Here is a 24,676-nt window from a genome sequence, read left to right on the forward strand (position 1 = left end):
CTAACCATTGTATCCTAAGCAGCTCACTGGACAAACAAAGGAGTTTGCCCATAGTGTTGAGTGGAGTGGCTCATTGAAACCCCTCAGGTGTTCATGTGGCGCCAGTAAGCGTGAAAGGCACAGAGTGATCCACATTCTCCCTGGCTGGGTGGTTTTCTAAGAAGCCCTACCTTGCGGTGGTAGGAGTACAATGGTTACTGTGAGTGGCTACTGCCACCAACACCACTGAACACTATCCTCAGGAGTTTGTCAAGACTGTTCTTCTGAAAAATAAAAGATTGGATCCATCTCTAAATGGAGTTTTAAGCTTGGGGATATTTTCTTAGATGAGCGTTTTATAACGCTTTCATAACAGATTAAGTGATGATATTCTGTTTATTGGCAGCTCTGAAGAAACTCAACTAATATATGTGAGAATGTTGTTCATTGACTACAGCTCACTATAGTGCCCTCCAAGCTCATCACTAAATTAAGGACCCTTGGATTAAATGGCTCCCTCTGCAACTGGATCCTGGACTTCTTGGCGGACCGCCCCCAAGTGGTAAGGGTAGGCAACAACATAACCACCACGCTGACCCTCAACACTGGGGCCCCTCAGGGGTGCATGCTTAGTCCCCTCTTGTACCCCCTGTTCACCAACGACTGTGTGCCGCGCATGATTCCAACAACACCATTAAGTTTGGCGACAACACAACGGTAGTAGGCCTGACCACTGACGACAATGAGACCTACAGGGAGAAGGTCAGAGACCCATCAACATCGACAGGGCTGTAGTGGAGCAGGTTGAGAGATTCAAGTTCATCTGTGTCCATATCACTAAGGAATTATCATGCTCCATACAGACCAACAGTCGTGAAGAGGGCATGACAATGCCTCTTCCCCCTCAGGAGGCTGAAAAGATTAAGCACGGGCCCTCAGATCCTCAAAAAGTTGTAAAGCTGCACCATTGAGAGCATCTTGACTGGCTACATTACCTCTTGGTATGGCAACTTGCATCACTGGGGCCGAGCTCGCTGCCATCCAGGACAGGAACTCTATACCAAGCGGTGTCAGAGCAAGGCCATAATAATTGTCAGACTCCAGCCACCCAAATCATACTGTTCTCTCTGCTACCACACGGCAAGCGGTACCGATGCACCAAGTCTGGAACCAACAGGACCCTGAACAGCTTCTACCCCCAAGCCATAAGACTGCTAAATATACTGCTCAAAAAAATAAAGGGAACACTTAAACAACACAATGTAACTCCAAGTCAATCACACTTCTGTGAAATCAAACTGTCCACTTAGGAAGCAACACTGATTGACAATACATTTCACATGCTGTTGTGCAAATGGAATAGACAACAGGTGGAAATTATAGGCAATTAGCAAGACACCCCCAATAAAGGAGTGGTTGTGCAGGTGGAGACCACAGACCACTTCTCAGTTCCTATGCTTCCTGGCTGATGTTTTGGTCACTTTTGAATGCTGGTGGTGCTTTCACTTTAGTGGTAGCATGAGACGGAGTCTACAACCCACACAAGTGGCTCAGGTAGTGCAGCTCATCCATGATGGCACATCAATGCGAGCTGTGGCAAGAAGGTTTGCTGTGTCTGTCAGCGTAGTGTCCAGAGCATGGAGGCGCTACCAGGAGACAGGCCAGTACATCAGGAGATGTGGAGGAGGCCGTAGGAGGGCAACAACCCAGCAGCAGGACTGCTACCTCCGCCTTCGTGCAAGGAGGAGCAGGAGGAGCACTGCCAGAGCCCTGCAAAATGACCTCCAGCAGGCCACAAATGTGCATGTGTCTGCTCAAACGGTCAGAAACAGACTCCATGAGGGTGGTATGAGGGCCCGACGTCCACAGGTGGGGGTTGTGCTTACAGCCCAACACCGTGCAGGACGTTTGGCATTTGCCAGAGAACACCAAGATTGGCAAATTTGCCACTGGCGCCCTGTGCTCTTCACAGATGAAAGCAGGTTCACACTGAGCACGTGACAGACGTACAGAGTCTGGAGATGCCGTGGAGAACGTTCTGCTGCCTGCAACATCCTCCAGCATGACCAGTTTGGCGGTGGGTCAGTCATGGTGTGGGGTGGCATTTCTTTGGGGGGCCGCACAGTCCTCCATGTGCTCGCCAGAGGTAGCCTGACTGCCATTAGGTACCGAGATGAGATCCTCAGACCTCTTGTGAGACCATATGCTGGTGCGGTTGGCCCTGGGTTCCTCCTAATGCAAGACAATGCTAGACCTCATGTGGCTGGAGTGTGTCAGCAGTTCCTGCAAGAGGAAGGCATTGATGCACGTGGAGGCCACACACACTACTGAGCCTCATTTTGACTTGTTTTAAGGATATTACATCAAAGTTGGATCAACCTGTAGTGTGATTTTCCACTTTAATTTTGAGTGTGACTCCAAATCCAGACCTCCATGGGTTGATAAATTGGATTTACATTGATTATTTTTGTGTGATTTTGTTGTCAGCACATTCAACTATGTAAAGAAAAAAGTATTTAATAAGATTATTTCTTTCATTCAGATCTAGGATGTGTTGTTTAAGTGTTCCCTTTATTTTTTTGAGCAGTGTAGTTAGCCCCTGTAACTATTTTGCACAAACGTTTTACTCATCACGCTGCTGTTATTGTTTATCTATCCTGTTGGTTAGTCACTTTATCCCTACCTATATGTACATACAGTTGTAGTCCGAAGTTTACATACACTTAGGTTGGAGTCATTAAAACTCGTTTTTCAACCACTCCAAAAATTTATTGTTAACAAACTATAGTTTTGGCAAGTCGGTTAGGACATCTACTTTGTGCATAACACAAGTAATTTTTCCAACAATTGTTTAGAGACAGATTATTTCACTTATAACTCACTGTATCACAATTCCAGTGGGTCAGAAGTTTACATACACTAAGTTGACTGTGCCTTTAAACAGCATGGAAAATTCCAGAAAATGATGTCATGGCTTTAGAAGCTTCTGTTAGGCTAATTGACATCATTTGAGTCAATTGGAGGTGTACCTGCGGATGTATTTCAAGGCCTACCTTCAAACTCAGTGCCTCTTTGCTTGACATCATGGGAAAATCAAAAGAAATCAGCACACCCACAACACACCCTCAGAAAAAAATTTGTAGACTTCAACAAGTCTGGTTCATCCTTGGGAGCAATTTCCAAACGCCTGAAGGTACCACGTTCATCTGTACAAACAATAGTATGCAAGTATAAACACCATGGGACCATGCAGCCGTCATACTGCTCAGGAAGGAGACGCGTTCTGTCGACCTAGAGATGAACGTACTTTGGTGCGAAAAGTGCAAATCAATCCCAGAACAACAGCAAAGGACCTTGTGAAGATGCTGGTGGAAACAGGTACAAAAGTATCTATATCAACAGTAAAACGAGTCCTATATCGACAAAACCTGAAAGGTAGCTCAGCAAGGAAGAAGCCACTGCTCCAAAACTGCAATAAAAAAAGCCAAACTACGGTTTGCAACTGCACATGGGGACAAAGATCATACTTTTTGGAGAAATGTCCTCTGGTCTGATGAAACAAAAATCGAACTGTTTGGCCATAATGACCATTGTTATGTTTGGAGGAAAAAGGGGGAGGCTTGCAAGCCAAAGAACACCATCCCAACCGTGAAGCACAGGGGTGGCAGCATCATGTTGTGGCGGTGCTTTGCTGCAGGAGGGACTGGTGCACTTCAGAAAATAGATGGCATCATGTGTAGGAAAATTATGTGGATATATTGAAGCAACATCTCAAGACATCAGTCAGGAAGTTAAAGCTTGGTCGCAAATGGGTCTTCCAAATGGACAATGACCCCAAGCATACTTCCAAAGTTGTGGCAAAATGGCTTAAGGACAACAAAGTCAAGGTATTGGAGTGGCCATCACAAGCCCTGACCTCAATCCTATAGAAAATTTGCGGGCAGAACTGAAAAAGCGTGTGCGAGCAAGGAGGCCTACAAACCTGACTCAGTTACACCAGCTCTGTCAGGAGGAATGGGCCAAAATTCACCCAACTTATTCTGGGAAGCTTGTGGAAGGCTACCTGAAATGTTTAACCTGGGTCAAACAATTTAAAGGCAATGCTACCAAATACTAATTGAATGTATGTAAACTTCTGAGCCACTGGGAATGTGATGAAAGAAATAAAAGCTGAAATAAATAATTCTCTCTACTATTATTCTGACATTTCACATTCTTAAAATAAAGTGGTGATCCTAACTCACCTAAAAGACAGGGAATTTTTACTAGGATTAAATGTCAGGAAATGTGAAAAACGGAGTTTAAATGTATTTAGTGAAGGTGTATGTAAACTTCCAACTTCAACTGTATCTACCTTATTTACCTCATACCTCTGCACATCAACTTGGTACTGGTACCCTGTGTATATAGCCACGTTATCGTTACCCATTATGCAATCCTCATGTTATTATTTTTCTATTATTTCTAAAAACAATATCTTGGCATTGTTGGGAAAGGCTGGTAAGTAAGCATTTCAACTGTTTTTTACAAAGTGTAACAAATACAATTTAATTTGAAGTTGAATTTGATTTAGCCTTTGTCTCAAACATAGCTCACAGCACTGCTATTCTTTACCACAGCAATGATCCACTCAGTGACAGCAGGGTCAAGGCCCATTCAAGCTAGAGTGTGTCTATACGGAGTCTCTTGTGTGACTGAATGAAGGTCAGTGTAAATCAATGTAAAGGGTAACAAATGTCCCACTGAGCTCAAAGGAAGGACTGCTGACTGGCCTGGCCTCTAGGGGCATGCTGTGCCGTGTGATTGACAGACAGGGCACCACAGGGATACTGGACTATCAGCACCATCCTGCTCCCAGCTAGAAAGTAAAGCTCAATATTTGAATAAAAGGCATTCGGGTGAAGGTAGATTGGATTTTAAACATGGGGCCATGTTACTATAATATAATGATTATGTTTTTAGATAGCTTGGTAACAATTAGCCTCCTACTGTCTGTGAGCCTCACAACCCAGCATCCCTTTGAACAGCACTTTGATCCGAGACCTCATTATGAGCCACAGCAAAGGGCACAGGCTCCCTGTGCGGTAGCAAGCAAAACTGGAGGGTATCCGTATGTTTGTGAGGATGCCTTATGTATATGTGTACCTGACCTATGCATGAGCGCGAGAGAGAGAGAGAGAGAGTACGTGTCTATGTCTTGATAAGTGCGTTTGAGGCCAGTTGAGAACAAGTTCTCATTTACAACTGCGACCTGGCCAAGATAAAGCAAAGCAGTGGGACAAAAACAACAACACAGAGTTACACATAAACAAAGGTACAGTCAATAACACAAAAGAAAAGAAAAATAGAAAAACCTATGTACAGTGTGTGCAAATGTAGAAGAGTAAGGGGGTAGGTAATAAATAGGCCCTGGTGGTGAAAATAAATACAATTTAGCATTAATACTGGAGCGATAGATGTGCAGATGATGATGTGCAAGTAGAGATACTGGGGTGCAAAAGAGCAAGAGGGTAAGTAATAATATGGGGATGAGGTAGTCGGGTGTGCTATTTACAGATTGGCTATGCACAGGTACAGTGATTGGTAAGCTGCTCAGACAGCTGATGCTTAAAGTTAGAGAGGGAGGTATAAGACTCCAGCTTCAGAGATTTTTGCAACTATGTATAATGAGTGTGTCTGTTTATGAGTGGATGAGCGTGTGTATCACAGGTGGCTGATGGCACCTTAATTGGGGATGATGGGCTCATAGTAACGACTGGAACGGAATAATATGGAGTGGTATTAAACGCATCAAACATGGTTTCCATGAGTTTGATACCATTCCATTCTCTCTATTTCAGGCATCATTATGAGCCATCCTCCCCTCACTAGCCTTCTGTTTGTGTATTATGGAGGGAGGCTGGTAAAGGAGTAATTGGTACTGGCATTAAGGACATGCAGAAGGTGAGGATGAAACAGGGACAGAATCATCTGCAGTCTCCTCTGTAGCTCTCCTCACACCCAGACAGACTAAAGATAGGGAGCCACCAGACAGTGCAGCCAGAGCCAGCCACTCAGGGCTATTTCACAAGCTGCTAAGAACTGTAGGGTGTTGGAAAAACCATATCAGAAGTTTATAAGCAAGTGACCATTCTTGTTTGTTTGACTGCCCGCCATCATGATTGTAAAGTTGACTTGAAAGACTTGCATGAAAAACACAAGGACTACTGGTTTGACTTTCAGCACAGGGATTATACATTGTTATGTGACTATAGATATACACAAGGAAAATGTTTGAAATAATGTCTAAATAATGCTTAAATAATGAGTGTTTAGCTGGGATGGTCTATAACTTTTATGTCCTAGAAATCAAATTTTCCCTGCTGGACTGAGCCTTGATAGCCCATCAAAGGTCGACACTTCCACCTGGTGGTAAGAAAGTGAAACTGCATGCACTGACAGTTAAGGAAGAAAGGAGGCGGGGCACTCTGGAATGATGAGGAAGGTTGTGGTGTCAACAACAGAACGTGGGAAAATTGTAAAATAAAAGACGAGCAATTTAGTGGTGTAAACTGACATCAATTCTAAGGTATGGTTTTCAATATTCATATTTCCTTCTCAGTTTGTGGTTCTTGTCAACGTTAAATCAGATATAGCCACAGAGGGAGCTAGCTGTTTACTTTAGCTAGCTAGCTAGTTAGTAACTATAGCATCCAATGATCCATCGGTTGCAGCAGCTCGAAAAGAGCTTGCCCGATTGCCTACACAACACGCATCTATTATCTGTTCCCGGTAAAACATTTAATATCCGACCATGTGGAAAAGTTTGACCCCAGGGTAGCACACACAAATTATTTGACATAGCTACTAGACATTGCTTGGTAACGTAAAGCGAACGTTAGCTAATGTTTTTAGCTAGCTAAGTTAACACAACACCCTAACCAGGGATACTAAACTGTCCGGTGTTTCCAGATGTCTAGTATGAAATATGACCTATAATTAATTACAATCTGAGTTAAATCGTTTTCCTTCCAAAAAACAAATTGCAATTATGTAGCGTATCCGGGCCCTGTTGCGGATGTATTTTCGTTGTTTAAAATAGAATATAGTGTTTAAATTATCCCAAAGCAATTTATCCATTCACCTGCAAGTAAGGGTTATAAAAAGCGTAATTCCCGTATTGTTTACTGCGTTTCCCGGAATTGGTAGTTGATCCATTGATGTCAGCCTGTTTTAAAGGTGCACTATGCAGAAACAAACAGGAAGCGGCAAAGAGAGCCTCCACTTGATGGAAAATCTGTCTCCCTCAAGCAGTTGGTGTTTTTTTCGCCCACCAAGCAAGGAGTTTTTGTATAGAGATCAATGAGATTGTTGAATTTGATCAACAACAAAAAACAAATGGCTTATTTGCTATTTATATCGGAGTTGTCCTGACAAGGCTATGCATATTCATGGCATGAGGCTGTTAGGTGGGGAGAGAAGTATCTTGTCATTATATCCATCATTTTTGGGCAGAAATCGCTCTGCCATTTCCTGGTTGCTAAATTGTGACAAAACAAGCGTAGAGAATCATTGTACCGTCTAAACCACTGTGAAATATATTTTCAACGTGAAGCATAGATATATTCCACATAGGACAGATCTACCACTTCTTAGACTGTCTTTCAAGGAGAATGAGAGTCCTATAACTCACATTTTATATGTAAATTTGGTAGGGTAACTAAAAAGTTAGATATTGCAGCTTAAAGTGACTGTCCAGTGAAAACTTTGTAACACTACAAAATGTGGAAAAAGTCAAGGGGTGTGAATATTTTTTTAAGGCACTGTAGCTAGCTAACATTATGGAGTAAATCCATTTGAATTTAATCACTTTTTGATAGCACCCCTTTTTATTTGAACGAAACCTTTCCAATTTTAGAAATGCTCAGAAAGGGATTTTTTTGGGACCTGAATGCCAAAACATTCAAGAGACAAAGCTGCTCAGTTGACCTATTTTGCATTCCCTACCATACCATGTCTTAATCACTGCAAAAATCACATTTGAGATGTATATAATTTAAAAGCTTACAAACGGGGTTGTCAAACTATTTATTTGTGTGTGTGTGTGTGTGTGTGTGTGTGTGTGTGTGTGTGTGTGTGTGTGTGTGTGTGTGTGTGTGTGTGTGTGTGTTATATATATGTACACACACACATAGTACCAGTCAAAAGTTTGGACACACCTACTCATTCCAGGGTTTTCTTTATTTTTACTATTTTCTACATTGTAGAATAATAGTGAAGACATCAAAACTATGAAATAACACATATGGAATCATGTGGTAACCAAAAAATAAGTGTTTATATAATGTATTTTATATTTGAGATTCTTCGAAGTAGCCACCCTTTGCCTTGATGACAGCTTTGCCCACTCTTGGCATTCTCTCAACCAGCTTCATGAGGTAGTCACCTGAATGTATTTCAATGAACAGGTGTGCCTTGGTAAAACTTAATTTGTGGAATTTCTTTCCTTCTTAAAGTGTTTAAGCAAATCAGTTGTGTTGTGACAAGGTAGGGGTGGCATACAGAAGATAGCCCTATTTGGTAAAAGACCAAGTCTATATTGGGCTCCTGAGTGGTGCAGCGGTCTAAGGCACTACAGACACCCTGGTTCAAATCCAGGCTGTATCATAACCGTCCGTTATTGGGAGTCCCATAGGGCGGCACACAATTGGCCCAGCATCGTCTGGGTTTGGCTGGTGTAGGCCGTCATTGTATATAAGAATTTGTTCTTAACTGACTTGCCTAGTTAAATAAAATATATTTATTATGGCAAGAACAGCTCAAATAAGCAAAGAGAAACTACATCATTACTTTAAGACATGAAGGTTGCTGCAAAGAAACCACTACTTAAGGACACCAATAAGAAGAAGAGACTTGCTTGGGCCAAGAAACAGGAGCAATGGACATTAGACCTGTATAAATCTGTCCTTTAGTCTGATGAGTCCAAATTTGAGATTTTTGGTTTCAACAGGTGAACGGATGATCTTCTCATGGGTAGTTTTTACCTTGAAGCATGGAGGAGGAGGTGTGATTGTCAGGGTGTCCTTTGCTGGTGACACTGTCAGTGATTTATTTAGAATTCAAGGCACACTTAACCAGCATGGCTACCACAGCATTCTGCAGCGATACGCCATCCGTCTGGTTTGCGCTTAGTGGGACTATAATTTGTTTTTCAACAGGACAATGACCCAACACACCTCCAGGCTGTGTAAGGGCTATTTGACCAAGAAGGAGAGTGATGGAGTGCTGCATCAGATGACCTGGCCTCACAATCCCCTGACCTCAACCCAATTGAGATGGTTTGGGATGAGTTGGACTGCAGAGTGAAGGAAAAGCAGCCAACAGTTCTCAGCATATGTGGGAACTCCTTCAAGACTGTTGGAAAAGCATTCCAGGTGAAGAGGTTTGAGAGAATGCCAAGAGTGTGCAAAGGGTGGCTACTTTGAAGAATCTAAAATCTATTTTGATTTTTTTTGACACTTATTTGGCTACTACATGATTCCATATGTGTTATTTTCATAGTTTTGATGTCTTCACTATTATTCTGCAATGTAGAAAATAGTAAAATTAAAGAAATTCCCTTGAATGAGTAGGTGTGTCTGAACTTTTGACTGGTACTATATATATGTATATACACAGTGCATTCGGAAAGTATTCAGACCCCTTGGCTTTTTCCACCTTTTGTTACATTACAGCCTTATTCTGAAATGGATAGAGAAAATTAAAAAATACTCATCAATCTACACACAATAGCCCATAATGGCAAAGCAAAAACAGGTTTTTAGAAACGTTTGCAACTTTAGTGCATGTCAGAGCAAAAACCAAGCCGTGAGGTCGAAGGAATTGTCCATAGAGCTCCGAGACAGGATTGTGCCGAGTCACATATTTGGGGAAGGGTACCAAAAAATGTTTGCAGCATTGAAGGTCCCCAAGAACATTGGCCTCCATCATTATTAAATGGAAGAAGTTTGGAACCACCAGTACTCTTCCTAGAGCTGGCTGCTTGGCCAAACAGCAATCGGGGGAGAAAGGCTTTGGTCATGGAGGTGACCAAGAACCCGATGGTCACTCTGACATTGAAATCATAGAAATATAGATCATAGAATAGACATGACCATTTAAGTTGACATTCGCCGGTGGGTGAACTGGCAGCCGTCTTTGTGGTAGTAATTACAAGTTACAATTTAAATTCAATTAACATTTCAATGTGTACGAGCTAAATTGCAGTGGTCTAAAGTGATAGAAATGTAATTCAGAGAATGGGCCTATGATTTAAATGACACTCATTCAAGATCATGTTGTGTCTTAACCGATTGTGGGCACACCAAAACCTCCGATGATGTGAAATAAGGTCTAAGCTTCAACATATGCGAATATGAAAAAAATTGTAGTTTACTCATTTTAGATTATATATATATTTTCAAAGAAGTAACAGAATAGTTTGTCAACACTGTGAGAGTTTTAATTATATAAAAACTCAACCGTTTATCTTTTCCAGTGCTGAAGACATGGATGTCTCATGTTGTTGTTGGGTATGCAAAATGGGTCCGCTTTGAGCACCTTTATCTCCTGAATGTTTTGGCATTCATGTCCAAAAACAATCTTTCTGACCACTTCTTCCATTTAAATTAAAGGGGATGCTGTGAAAAAGTGGTTGAATTCAAATGCATTTACCCTACACATAGTATTTAGATGTGCCCACATTCTCTGTTCCTGATGTCCCTTATTGATTTTAGTATTTTTTTTACTGTTGTCCCATTAGTTTAAGCAATTTTCCAACCTTTGTCCACAGTGATTTTGGCTTATTGACACAGAGGGGACCATGGGGAACACTAACACCGGTATGGGTACGGGACACAGACGGGACAGCCGCACCAAGGAGGGCGACAGGCCTAAAATCCTCATAGACAGTCCAGAGGATGCTGATATGTTCCATGGAGAGGACATCAAGGTCAGTTTTACAGGAGTAAACCTCTGTAATTATGTAGGGTGTCCAACCACTCTGCCCCAGAGAAAACGTGCTTTGGTGATAAAATGTATCTTCCTTATGTTTCTAAAATACATTTTACCAAGACAAATATGATTATTCATGTTCTGAATCGTTCAAGTGTGGTCGTTCTCTATCATATCATTAACATTCTATCCAAAAAGACAGATTTCGTAACCTAATACATCCCATAATAAGCACCGAGCTCTGTTGATAGTGGTGCAGATTTCTCGCTTTCTTCTTGTTGAGGATTTTACATTTTGTGGTCGTCGTCTTCAAAGTTATTTCAGTGGGTCTTAAAAAGCTAATTTAGCATGACATGAGCTGAATGAAATGTAAAAGGCTTTGAAAATAAAAAGCTGGGTATAAGCTCAGTGCTCTGTTGACATTTCACAGAGATACGCCTGTTTTGGTGAGAAATATTTGAAAAAGAACGGGAATCTTAAATAAAATACTACATGTCATGTGTCCTATCCATCTTACCTCCATTGTTTTATGTCCTGTGGATTGTCAGGTAGACAGTAGCCTTAATTCTTGCACAGAATCCCGCCTAGCTGACTTGATGCCATTTTTTCCAGATTTATTACCACTTTTTTTCTCTGTCCTCCATTTAGTCACCCTGTAGGATGACAAACTAATTCTGTCTGTACTTCAAGGGTAAAAACTTCAATAACTTTTGAATGGATTATGATGGAGACATTAGGTTTGGACCATTGGTTTTCTTAGAGGATTATCTACAGTATTAACATAGTATATTACCCATTGGTCAAAACACACACAGAGAGACTCATCTCTCCCTCTTCCCATTTCTCACACACACAGAGACTCATCTCTCCCTCTTCCCTCGTCTCCTAGGCTCCACTAGAGAAAGAGGAGTACCTTGCATGGCGGCAGGACCTGGAGGCTGATAAAGGGCCCACACTGGACCGCCCCACTGTGTTCCGCTGGACTGGAAGCGGAAAGGAGGTCTTTCTGTCCGGATCCTTCAACAACTGGGCCAACAAGATCCCCCTAACCAGGAGGTGGGTTAGCAGCTATGAGAAGGGCATCATACTTATAACATTATTGTCGACCGTGCAATTCACACAGTGTTGTGAGTGAGTATACACTTAATGTACAAAACATTAGGAACACCTGCTCTTTCCATGACATCGACTGACCAGGTGAAAACTATGATCCCTTATTGATGTCACCTGTCAAATACACTTCAATCAGTGTAGATTAAGACCGGTTATAGAAGGATTTTTAAGGCTTGAGACAATTGAGACATGGATTGTGTATGTGTGCCATTCAGAGGGTGAATGGGCAAGACAAAAGATTTAAGTGTCTTTGAACGCGGTATGTTAGTAAGTGCAAGGCGCACTGGTTTTAGTCTGTCAAGAACTGAAATACTGCTGGGTTTTTCACGCTCAACAGTTTCCTGTGTTTATCAAGAATGGTCCACCACCCAAAGGACATCCAGCCAACTTGACAGAACTGTGGGATGCATTGGAGTCAACATGGGCCAATATCCCTGTGGAACACTTTCGGCACCTTGTAAAAGGGGGTGCAACTCAATATTAGGAAGGTGTTCCTAATGTTTTATACACTCAGTGTATACTGTATGTATGCCCTTACTGTTTTTTATTTTTTATTTAAGGGGGTAGACCAGCTTTAAAATTACAGATCGATTGTGGTCGGGTGATTGTGGAGGCCAGTTCATTGTATGCAGCACTCCATCACTGTCCTTCTTGGTCAAATATCCCTTACACAGCCTGGAGGTGTGTTGGAATATTGTCCTGTTGAAAAACAAATGATAGTCCCACTACCAGATGGGATGGTGTATCGCTGTAGAATTCTGTGGTAGCCATGCTGGTTAAGTGTGCCTTGAATTCTAAATAAATCACTGACAGTGTCACCAGAAAAGCACCCCCACACCATCACACCTCCTCCATGCTTCACGGTGGGAACCACACATGCAGAGATCATCCATTCACCTACTCTGCGTCTCACAAAGACAGCGGTTGGAACCAGAAATCTCAAATTTGGACTCATCAGACCAAAGGACAGATTTCCACTGGTCTAATGTCCATTGCTCGTGTTTCTTGGCCCAAGAAAGTCTCTTCTTATTGGTGTCCTTTAGTAGTGGTTTCTTAGCAGCAATTAGACCATGAAGGCCTGATTCACGATGTCTCCTCTGAACAGTTGATGTTGAGATGTGTCTGTTACTTGAACTCTGTGATGCATTTATTACCTCTGCAGCAGAGGTAACTCTGTGTCTTCCTTTCCTGTGGCAGTCCTCATGAGAGCCAGTTTCATCATAGCGCTTGATGGTTTTTGCGACTGAACTTGCAGAAACTTTAAAAGTTCTTTGAATTTTCCAGATTGACTGACTATCATGTCTTAAAGTAATGATGGACTGTCGTTTCTCTTTGCTTATTTGAGCTGTTCTTTCCATAATATGGACTTGGTATTTTACCAAATAGGGCTATCTTCTGTATTTTAATTGTTTTATTTTTTATTTCACCTTTATTTAACCAGGTAGGCAAGTTGAGAACAAGTTCTCATTTACAACTGCGACCTGGCCAAGATAAAGCAAAGCAGTTCGACACATATAACAACACAGAGTTACACATGGAGTAAAACAAACATACAGTCAATAATACAGTAGAAAAATAAGTCTATATACAATGTGAGCAAATGAGGTGAGATAAGGGAGGTAAAGGCAATAAATAGGCCATGGTGGCGAAGTAAATACAATATAGCAATTAAAACACTGGAATGGTAGATTTGACAGGTGATGAGTGTGCAAAGTAGAAATACTGGGGTGCAAAGGAGCAAAATAAATAAATAAATACAGTAGGGGAAGAGGTAGTTGTTTGGGCTATTTATAGATGGGCTATGTACACGTGCAGTGATCTGTGAGATGCTCTGACAGCTGGTGCTTAAAGCTAGTGAGGGAGATAAGTGTTTCCAGTTTCAGAGATTTTTGTAGTTCGTTCCAGTCATTGGCAGCAGAGAACTGGAAGGAGAGGCGGCCAAATGAGGAATTGGCTTTGTGGGTGACAAGTGAGATATACCTGCTGGAACGTGTGCTACGGGTGGGTCCAGCTATGGGGACCAGCGAGCAGAGATAAGGCGGGACTTTACCTAGCAGGGTCTTGTAGATGACCTGGAGCCAGTGGGTTTGGCGACGAGTATGAAGCGAGGGCCAGCCAACGAGAGCGTACAGGTCGCAGTGGTGGGTAGTGTATGGGGCTTTGGTGACAAAACGGATGGCACTGTGATAGACTGCATCCAATTTGTTGAGTAGGGTGTTGGAGGCTATTTTGTAAATGACATCGCTGAAGTCGTGGATCCGTAAGATGGTCAGTTTTACAAGGGTATGTTTGGCAGCATGAGTGAAGGATGCTTTGTTGCGAAATAGGAAGCCAATTCTAGATTTAATTTTGGATTGGAGATGTTTTATGTGAGTCTGGAAGGAGAGTTTACAGTCTAACCAGACACCTAGGTATTTGTAGTTGTCCACATATTCAGAACCGTCCAGAGTAGTGATGCTGAACAGGCGGGCAGGTGCAGGCAGCGATCGGTTGAAGAGCATGCATTTAGTTCTACTTGTATTTAAGAGCAGTTGGAGGCCACGGAAGGAGAGTTGTATGGCATTGAAGCTCGTCTGGAGGGTTGTTAACACAGTGTCCAAAGAAGGCCCAGAAGTATACAGAATGGTGTCGTCTGCGTAGAGGTGGATCAGAGACTCACCAGCAGCAAGAGCGACATCATTGATATATACAGAGAAGAGAGTCGGCCCAAGAATTGAACCCTGTGGCACCCCCATAGAGACTGCCAGAGGCCCGGACAACAGGCCCACAGATTTGACACACCGAACTCTGTCGGAGAAATAGTTGGTGAACCAGTCGAGGCAATCATTTGAGAAACCAAGGCTGTTGAGTCTGCCGATGAGTATGTGGTGATTGACAGAGTCGAAAGCCTTGGCCAGGTCAATGAATACGGCTGCACAGTACTGTTTCTTATCAATGGCGGTTAAGATATCGTTTAAGACCTTGAGCGTGGCTGAGGTGCACTCATGACCAGCTCTGAAACCAGATTACATAGCGGAGAAGGTACGGTGGGATTCGAAATGGTCGGTGATCTGTTTGTTAACTTGGCTTTCGAAGACCTTAGAAAGGCAGGGTAGGATAGATATAGGTCTGTAGCAGTTTGGGTCAAGAGTGTTCCCCCCTTTGAAGAGTGGGATGACCGCAGCTGCTTTCCAATCTTTGGGAATCTCAGATGACACGAAAGAGAGGTTGAACAGGCTAGTAATAGGGGTTGCAACAATTTCGGCAGATAATTTTAGAAAGAAAGGGTCCAGATTGTCTAGCCCGGCTGATTTGTGGGGGTCCAGATTTTGCAGCTCTTTCAGAACATCAGCTGACTGGATTTGGGAGAAGGAGAAATGGGGAAGGCTTGGGCGAGTTGCTGTGGGGGGTGCAGTGCTGTTGACCGGGATGGGGTGGCCAGGTGGAAAGCATGGCCAGCCGTAATAAAATGCTTATTGAAATACTCAATTATAGTGGATTTATCGGTGGTGACAGAGTTTCCTATCCTCAATGCAGTGGGCAGCTGGGAGGAGGTGCTCTTAATTCTGCATGGACTTTACAATGTCCCAGAATTCTTTTGAGTTTGTGCTGCAGGAAGCAAATTTCTGCTTGAAAAAGCTAGCCTTGGCTTTTCTAACTGCCTGTGTATATTGGTTTCTAACTTCCCTAAAAAGCTGCATTTCACGGGGGCTGTTCGATGCTAATGCAGAACGCCACAGGATGTTTTTGTGTTGGTTAAGGGCAGTCAGGTCTGGAGAGAACCAAGGGCTATATCTGTTCCTGGTTCTAAATTTCTTGAATGGGGCATGCTTATTTAAGATGGTGAGGAAGGCATTTAAAAAAAATAACCAGGCATCCTGGAAGGATATCGATGAGGTCGATATCCTTCCAGGGTACCCGGGCTAGGTCGATTAGAAAGGCCTGCTCGCTGAAGTGTTTCTGGGAGCGTTTGATAGTGATGAGTGGAGGTCGTTTGACCACTGACCCATTACGGATGCAGGCAATGAGGCAGTGATCGCTGAGATCTTGGTTGAGAACAGCAGAGGTGTATTTAGAGGGCAAGTTGGTTAGGATGATATCTATGAGGGTGCCCGTGTTTACGGCATTGGAGTGATAATTTGTGTGAGATTGAGTGCATCAAGCTTAGATTGTAGGATGGCCCGGGGTGTAAAGTATGTCACAGTTTAGGTCACCTAGCAGCACGAGCTCTGAAGATAGATGGGGGGGCAATCAGTTCACATATGGTATCCAGAGCACAGCTGGGGGCAGAGGGTGGTCTATAGCAGGCTGCAACGGTCAGAGACTTGTTTTTAGAGTGGTGGATTTTTAAAAGTCGAAGTTCAAATTGTTTGGGTGCAGACCTGGATAGTAGGACAGAACTCTGCAGGCTATCTCTGCAGTTGATTGCAACATCGCCCCCTTTGGCCGTTCTATCTTGTCTGAAAATGTTGTAGTTAGGGATGGAGATTTCAGAGTTATTGGTGGTCTTCCTAAGCCAGGATTCAGACACGGCTAAGACATCTGGGTTGGCAGAGTGTGCTAAAGCAGTGAATAAAACAAACTTAGGGAGGAGGCTTCTAATGTTAACCTCTATGGGCTCTTACAGCCATTTAAAGACAAGACTCTCGTTGATCTAACCACACTGTCCGATTTCAAAAAGGCTTTACAACGAAAGCAAAACATTAGATTATGTCAGCAGAGTACCAAGCCAGAAATAATCAGACACCCATTTTTCAAGCCAGCATATGATGTCACCAAAACCCAGAAGACAGCTAAATGCAGCACTCAACTTTGATGATCTTCATCAGATGACAACCCTAGGACATTATGTTATACAATACATGCATGTTTTGTTCAATCAAGTTCATATTTATATCAAAAACCAGCTTTTTTCATTAGCATGTGACGTTCAGAACTAGCATACCCCCGCAAACTTCCGGGAATTCGCTAACATTTTACTAAATTACTCACGATAAACGTTCACAAAAAGCATAACAATTATTTTAAGAATTATAGATACAGACCTCCTCTATGCACTCGATATGTCCGATTTTAAAATAGCTTTTTGGTGAAAGCACATTTTGCAATATTCTAAGTACATAGCCCAGGCATCACGGGCTCGCTATTTAGACACCCGGCAAGTTTAGCACTCACCATAATCATATTTACTATTATAAAAGTTTCATTACCTTTTGTTGTGTTCGTCAGAATGCACACCCAGGACTGCTACTTCAATAACAAATGTTGGTTTGGTCCAAAATAATCCATCGTTATATCCGAATAGCGGTGTTTTGTTCGTGCGTTCCAGACACTATCCGAAATAGTAAAGAAGTGTCGCGCGCATGGCGCAATTCGTGACAATAAAATTCTAAATATTCCATTACCGTACTTCGAAGCATGTCAACCGCTGTTTAAAATCAATTTTTACGACATTTTTCTCGTAGAAAAGCGATAATATTCCGACAGGGAATCTCCTTTTCGGCAAACAGAGGAAAAAAATCCCAAAGGCGGGGGCGGTCGGGTCACGAGCATAAGCCCAGTGTCCCTTGATCGGCCACTTGAGAAAGGCGATAATGTGTTTCAGCCTGGGGCTGGAATGACGACATTCTGTTTTTTCCCGGGCTCTGAGCGCCTATGGACGACGTGGGAAGTGTCACGTTAGAGCAGAGATCCTTAGTAAATGATAGAGATGGAAAAGAAGTTCAAGAAATGGTCAGACAGGCCACTTCCTGTAAAGGAATCTCTCAGGTTTTGACCTGCCATTTGAGTTCTGTTATACTCACAGACACCATTCAAACAGTTTTAGAAAATTTAGGGTGTTTTCTATCCATATGTAATAAGTATATGCATATTCTAGTTACTGGGTAGGAGTGGTAACCAGATTAAATCGGGTATGTTTTTTATCCAGCCGTGTCAATACTGCCCCCTAGCCCTAACAGGTTAACATGCATGAAACCAAGGCTTTTACGATTACAGAAGTCATCAAAAGAGAGCGCCTGGGGAATAGGAGTGGAGCTAGGCAATGCAGGGCCTGGATTCACCTCTACATCGCCAGAGGAACAGAGGAGGAGTAGGATAAGGGTACGGCTAAAAGCCATGAGAATTGGACGTCTAGGACGTCCGGAACAGAGAGTAAAAGGAGCAGGTTTCTGGGGGCGATAAAAATAGATTCAAGGTATAGTGTACAGACAAAGGTATGGTAGGATGTGAATACAGTGGAGGTAAACCTAGGCATTGAGTGATGATGAAAGAGATATTGTCTCTAGAAACATCATTGAAACCAGGTGATGTCATTGCATGTGTGGGTGGTGGAACTGAAGGGTTGGATAAGGTATAATGAGCAGGGCTAGAGGCTCTACAGTGAAATAAGCCAATAAACACTAACCAGAACAGCAATGGACAAGGCATATTGACATTAAGGAGAGGCATGCTTAGCCGAGTGATCATAAGGGTCCAGTGAGTAGTGAGGTTGGTTGGGGTCACGGCGATTCAGACAGCTAGCCGAGCCATGGGTAGCAAGCTAGCAGAAGATGGAGGTCTGTTTTTAGCCACTCCGTGCGTTTCCGTCGGTAGATTAGTGGCTTCCGTGTGGTAGAGGGGACCAATCCAATTGACAAAATAGTTACAGTTATAGTGGCCCAAGAAGATTGTTTGATAGACCTGTTCAGATAGCAGCCGATATGCTCAAGACAGCTAACGATTAGCGGGCCGCAGTTAGCAGATGGGCGTTCAGGTTACTTTGCGGTGGAGGGGCCAGTTGAATAACTCCCTCGGGCAGGTAACGTCGGAATTCCAGTCGTGAAGGCCCAGTGGGGCTCCGCATCGGCAGTAAAACGGGTCCGGATAGGTGATTGTAGCCCAGGAGTGGCTGATGGAACTCTTCAGCTGGCTAGCTCCGGGATAATTGGTGTTTGCTCCGGAATCGATGTTAGCCAATAGTCACTCGAATAGCAGCTAGTTAGCTGCAAGATCCAGGTGTAAATGTCCAGAGCTGCAGTAGAAATTCGGGGATATGGAGAGAAAATAGGTCCGGTATGCTCTGGTCTGAGTCGCGTTGTACAAAACTGGCGATAGCTTTACGAGGTGAATAATACTTTTGAAAGAAAAAAAAGAAAGAAAAAAAAAGGATAAATAAAAAAAACAGATCAGCACCACATTTGGTGAGGTGGGTTGCAGGAGAGTGTTTTGAAGTTGAGTTTCTAGAAAAAATATACAAAAAGATATGCGAAGAAAAATACATAAAATACATACACACGGGACAAGACGAGGACAAAGGACGTCTGACTGCTACGCCATCTTGGAAACCTTGAAGAAGCTATTGAAATAGAATATAAATGCAATAGAAGCGTTGTTTCTTGTACTATTGTCTCTTGTGTCTTTAGAGGACTGTTTCACTTTGATGTCCTTTTTATTCTGTCCTTATTTTGTCTTTCTTTTCTTCTGTTAACTAGATATTCTTTGTTATTCTTTGTTAACTAGCTAGCTTCTTCCAGGAGAGTCCTTAGCAACTGCTTAGCAACTGGTAAACAATTCAGCTAGCTAAGATAACTGTACAATTTTATGAAAAATAGTTACTTTTTCAAAAGCCCATCTTCTTTGTTTGTCTTGCAGTTTTTGTATACCACCCCTAACTTGTCACAACACAACTGATTGGCTCAAACACATTAAGAAGGAAAAATATTTCACAAATTAACTTTAACAAGGCACACATGTTAATTGAAATGCATTTCAGGTGACTACCTCATGAAGCTGGTTGAGAGAATGCCAAGAGTGTGCAAAGCTGTCATCAAGGCAAAGGGTGGCTACTTTTTAAGAATTGGTTTCAGAGGAAGGCCCAAAAAAATTGCCAAAGACTCCAGCCATCCTAGTCATAGACTGTTCTCTCTGCTACCGCACGGCAAGCGGTACCGGAGCGCCAAGTCTTGGTCCAAAAGTCTTCTTAACAGCTTCTACCCCCAAGCCATATGACTCCTGAACAGCTAATGAAATGGCTATCTGGACTATTTACCTTGTCCTCCCCCCCTCCCCACCCACACCCCCATTTTTATGCTGCTGCTACTCTCTGTTTATTATCCATGCATATTCACTTTACCTCTACCTACATGTACATATTACCTTAGTTACCTCGACTAACCGGTGCCCCCGCACATTGACTCGGTACCGGTACCCCCTGTATGTAGCCTCGCTACTGTTATTTTATTGTTGGTCCTTAATTATTTTTCTTATTTATTTTATACATTTACTTCAGTTTATTTTAGTAAATACTTTAACACTTTTTTTTCTTAACTGCATTTTTGGTTAAGGGCTTGTAAGTAAGCATTTCACGGGAAGGTCTACACCTGTTGTAATCGGCGCATGTGTCAAATACAATTTCATTTGAATTCTTCAGCCATACCTGTGACCAAAAACAAGCTACATATGGACAGTACCAAACATATGATCTGATGATTCTGTCTATTCGTGGCAAAATCTGCAGAGCTCGGATGGTTGTATCCCTCATATATATAACATTATATATGTTGCAAGAGTTTTGTAAACAGCACAGACATTTTTTTTAATGAAATGTATGAAATTGTATGAAATGTATGCATTCACTACTGTAAGTCGCTCTGGATAAGAGCGTCTGCTAAATGACTAAAATGTAAAATGTAAAATCATTTAAAATGAATAACTCTTAGGTTTTGAATCCGGCATCCTTTTGTGTATCAGTTCATGAACCATGTGCCATGGAATTGGTACATTGGAAATCTCTTCCCAACTATTTTGCAATCTATACAACACAGCTGTCAATTCTTTGGTCCTTAAATCAAACTGGTATACATTTTATTTATCACAGTTTTCTTTAACCAATTATGGTCTTTAATTTAGGGCCAACAGACAAGTTACTTACTTTCTCCCCCTTTCACTTTCCTCCTCCATTTTTGCGGTAATGCTGCAATAAGTTGGTTGTAATTTTGGACAGAGCAGACATTTCCATATTTTTTTAAAAATCAATTAGTATATTTGAGTTTAACTATAATATTTGTTATAACATTTGTTCTGTCTTTTCTGGTGGATTAAACTGAAATTGCAACCAACTTTCTATGGCTTGTTCTAAAAATAGTGATATTTTGGAAATTATTTCATTTTCAAATAAGTGAGAGGTTGTAATCTGAATCAAGGAAAAAGGCAATTCTTGAACACTGGGTGAGCCATTCTTACCTATCTGCTAGAGAACCAGTTTGGATTTAAGTATAGCTTTTGTATGAATGAAGTCCTTTAGTGAGAGGTCTAATGCTTTAATATTTAATCATTTCTGCCCCCGAATTCATAACGCTTAATGTTAGTTTGTTCTCTATTTCAGTCAGAACAACTTTGTGGCAATTGTGGATCTGCCTGAAGGGGAGCATCAGTATAAGTTCTATGTGGACGGGACGTGGACCCATGATCCAGCTGAGGTGAGCAGCGTGTTTTTGGGACCAGAACGACCTCTGTTTTACGTGTTGTAATGGCTTTATAGGAACAACTGTCTACTTAGCTATTTACACAGGCATATGGGAGTGAATGACTGTAACAGATTTAATGTTTATGAGTTCTCTGTTTGATTGCTGGTTTTGTGGCCCGCCAGCCTGTTGTAACCAACCAGCTAGGCACAGTCAACAATGTCATCCAAGTGAAGAAGACTGACTTTGAGGTGTTTGATGCACTTATGGTGGACTCACAGAAATGCTCTGATATGTCAGGTCAGTGTCAAGGTCAGTATCCATAATGTGTTCATCCATTCAAGTTATGCTACTGTATTGGAAAATGTCTCCATGGTGTTATAAAGTTAGATTTCAACTTGCAATAGCAAAATATGAACTAGACAAATCTTGGTGTTCGCTCTCCCATTGTATTTATTAACTTGCCCCTCCTCCCATCTGTTTGTGAGTTAGACCTGTCCAGCTCCCCTCCCGGACCGTACCATCAGGACCCTTACATACCCAAGCAGGAAGAAAAGTTCAAGTCTCCGCCCATTCTCCCACCTCACTTGCTACAGGTCATCCTTAACAAGGACACAGGAATCTCTGTGAGTAGAAGACTCTAACAACTGAATCCAAACCCTCATGGGAATATCAATGATGAAGACATGAGAGCTATTCATGTAATTGACAGTAATGTGCATGCACTGGAGTAAGATGTATTCTCTTTTCCTCTTCAGTGTGACCCTGCATTGCTCCCAGAACCCAATCATGTCATGCTCAATCACCTCTACGCCTTGTCCATCAAGGTAAGACCACAGGGAGATCAGAAAGATTAAATCAAAGCCATGGAGCCTTAGTAGATTGATTCAACGTCTGCAAGAGGTAACAGAAGGACTCCCAGGAGAGTTGCTTTTGGAGAGGTGAAGGGAAATGTCAAGTATGTGCTAATGGAGTATATTTCTCTCTCCTCTCAGGATGGTGTGATGGTGCTTAGTGCGACTCATCGCTACAAGAAGAAGTATGTCACCACCCTGCTGTATAAGCCGATCTGACCAGAGGTCTATGGCTTCTCTGCCTTTGCACCGCAGACACCACAGCTTCTCACAGCACAGCCTCCAGCATTACACTTGTACATATCTCAGTTTTGAATTATTTCTATCACCCCAATCTTCCTCAGTCTGCCTTTCCTCTTGTTCAATGACTGCCATCCCATTTGCTGATCGCCAACCTTGCTTTGTTATAGACATAGAGGAGTACTAGGTAGCAGATTAGTTACGCATAGGAAGGATAGAGACATTTTGGGGGTGGTGGTGAATTCTGACTGATAATACATAAGGGTTGTGTTGTGGCCTGTGCTTGATGACAGGAGGTCCCTTCATCAGACAAGAACAGGAAATAGTAGAACAGGAAGTAGTAGGTAAGATACAATATCATGGAAAACCATATAGTGTTTGATTTTGGATGGATGCCCCAGTGTTGCTGTACAGTAGTAATAATCATAGATTTTTTTTCCTGCCTTTTTATTGGGATTTTCTCTTCAGCCTCTGTTACTTGCCATTTGGCCAGTGTGCCTGGCCTTTGTATCATTATGCTTCACCAGCTATATCCGTTTGCGTATCAGTGCACATGTTTTATTTAAATAGTAGTAAGTTAAGTAATTATTAGATAGTGCTGTGTATATTTTCTAAATGACTATATATGGTCAAAACACCTCCCCTACATGTGAATCCAAGGGACCAACTCAGTGGGGTGACAGACGAGCAGAGATGGAGATGGATTAATGAGGCTGAAGCTCCTTTGACATCCTTGTTAATGTAACCCTCTTGGACCATGTTGTGTACATTTTTCTTCTTTGTTTCCAGATTTCTATCCCAATAAAGATAATTGATTTTATAGCATTCTTATTGTGTGGTATCTCTGAAATAAAGGGTTTACCAGTATGGATAGGAATACAACTCTTGTAGATGGGCATAGCCCCTTGACTATCAATTTGAGTGTCACATATGGAAGATCTAATCAAAATGTATCCACCCCTTTGTTCGATTTGATTTCCACAGTATTCGTTGAACCGAATATTGTGAATCTATTGAAGTGTTATATTAGTATTCTTTCATGTTCAAGTAATAGGTAACATTTTGTTGAGGCATGGCCCTATTAATCCTAGGGGGAGGAGCCAGATGGTATTCTAAAAGTGTGAAGACAGCAATATGTCAGGAACAAAAAAATCTTCCCCAATGCAATATGGACATTTCTTTCCTGGACATGTTTTGGGGTGAAAAGGATAGAGACCTTGAAGAGAGTGATTGCAGGAGTACACACAGTCCCAATTTTCAGACACATATTTCTCACCATGTCTTTCCCCATACAACCACAACATATATGTTTAATCTACATGAGTATAAATGTGTGTGATTTTGATGTATTGTCGCATCAACTTAAATTTTAAAAAAAAAAAAGCATTTGGTCAACTAGTAATGTGACTCTTTGGTTTGCCCTGAGCTCAATTGCAATGAAAGTTGTGATATGTTTCCAACCACTCACCCAATTGGTGGAAATTCAACAATGTTACCTCGTCTTCTTATCTAGTAGTGTGTCTGTTGTGTCATGCCATGTTATCTCAAAGCTATTCTGGGAACACATCTGCCTGAGTCAGAGTGTCTGGGACACTATAAATTCACTAAAACTACTGTACTTCATCTCGTACAGTACTTTTCAAATAAATGTATATCAATCCAATCAAATTTGATTGGTCGCATACACATATTTAGCAGATGTTATTGCGGGTGTAGCGAAATACTTGTGTTCCTAGCTCCAACTGTGCAGAAAAATCTAACAATACACAGTAATCTAAAAAGTTAAATAATGGAATTAAGAAATATTAGGATGAGCAATGTCGGAGTCCAGTGTGTTTGTGTGTGTGTGTGTGTGTGTGTGTGTGTGTGTGTGTATGTATATATATATTGATATATATACAGTTGAGGTCAGAAGTTTACATGCACAGGTTGGAGTCATTAAAACTTGTTTTTCAACCACTCCACAAAATTCTTGTTAACAAACTATAGTTTTGGCAAGTCGGTTAGGACATATACTTTGTGCATGACACAAGTAATTCTTCCAACAATTGTTTACAGACAGATTATTTCACTTATAATTCACTGTATCACAATTCC

At 41.9% G+C, this 24,676-nt stretch overlaps 1 protein-coding gene across 2 annotated transcripts; it reads left to right on the forward strand.

Moving 5' to 3' along the window:
- Window positions 1–6,399: 6,399 nt before the first annotated feature.
- Window positions 6,400–23,399, forward strand: prkab1a (protein kinase, AMP-activated, beta 1 non-catalytic subunit, a). 2 transcript variants are annotated; one of them, XM_014132031.2, is made up of 8 exons: window positions 6,400–6,547; window positions 10,790–10,948; window positions 11,840–12,006; window positions 21,407–21,500; window positions 21,671–21,797; window positions 21,978–22,111; window positions 22,244–22,312; window positions 22,481–23,399. In XM_014132031.2, exons 2-8 carry the CDS (start codon window positions 10,820–10,822, stop codon window positions 22,556–22,558), a joined length of 798 nt encoding a protein of 265 aa, XP_013987506.1. In that variant the 5' UTR covers window positions 6,400–6,547; window positions 10,790–10,819; the 3' UTR covers window positions 22,559–23,399. The 2 variants fall into 2 exon arrangements, with proteins under 2 accessions (XP_013987506.1, XP_013987516.1); XM_014132041.2 differs by having other exon boundaries at window positions 21,671–21,785.
- Window positions 23,400–24,676: the final 1,277 nt, after the last annotated feature.

This window comes from Salmo salar, chromosome ssa01, assembly GCF_905237065.1.
Source record: "Salmo salar chromosome ssa01, Ssal_v3.1, whole genome shotgun sequence".
Taxonomy (NCBI): Eukaryota; Metazoa; Chordata; class Actinopteri; order Salmoniformes; family Salmonidae; genus Salmo; species Salmo salar.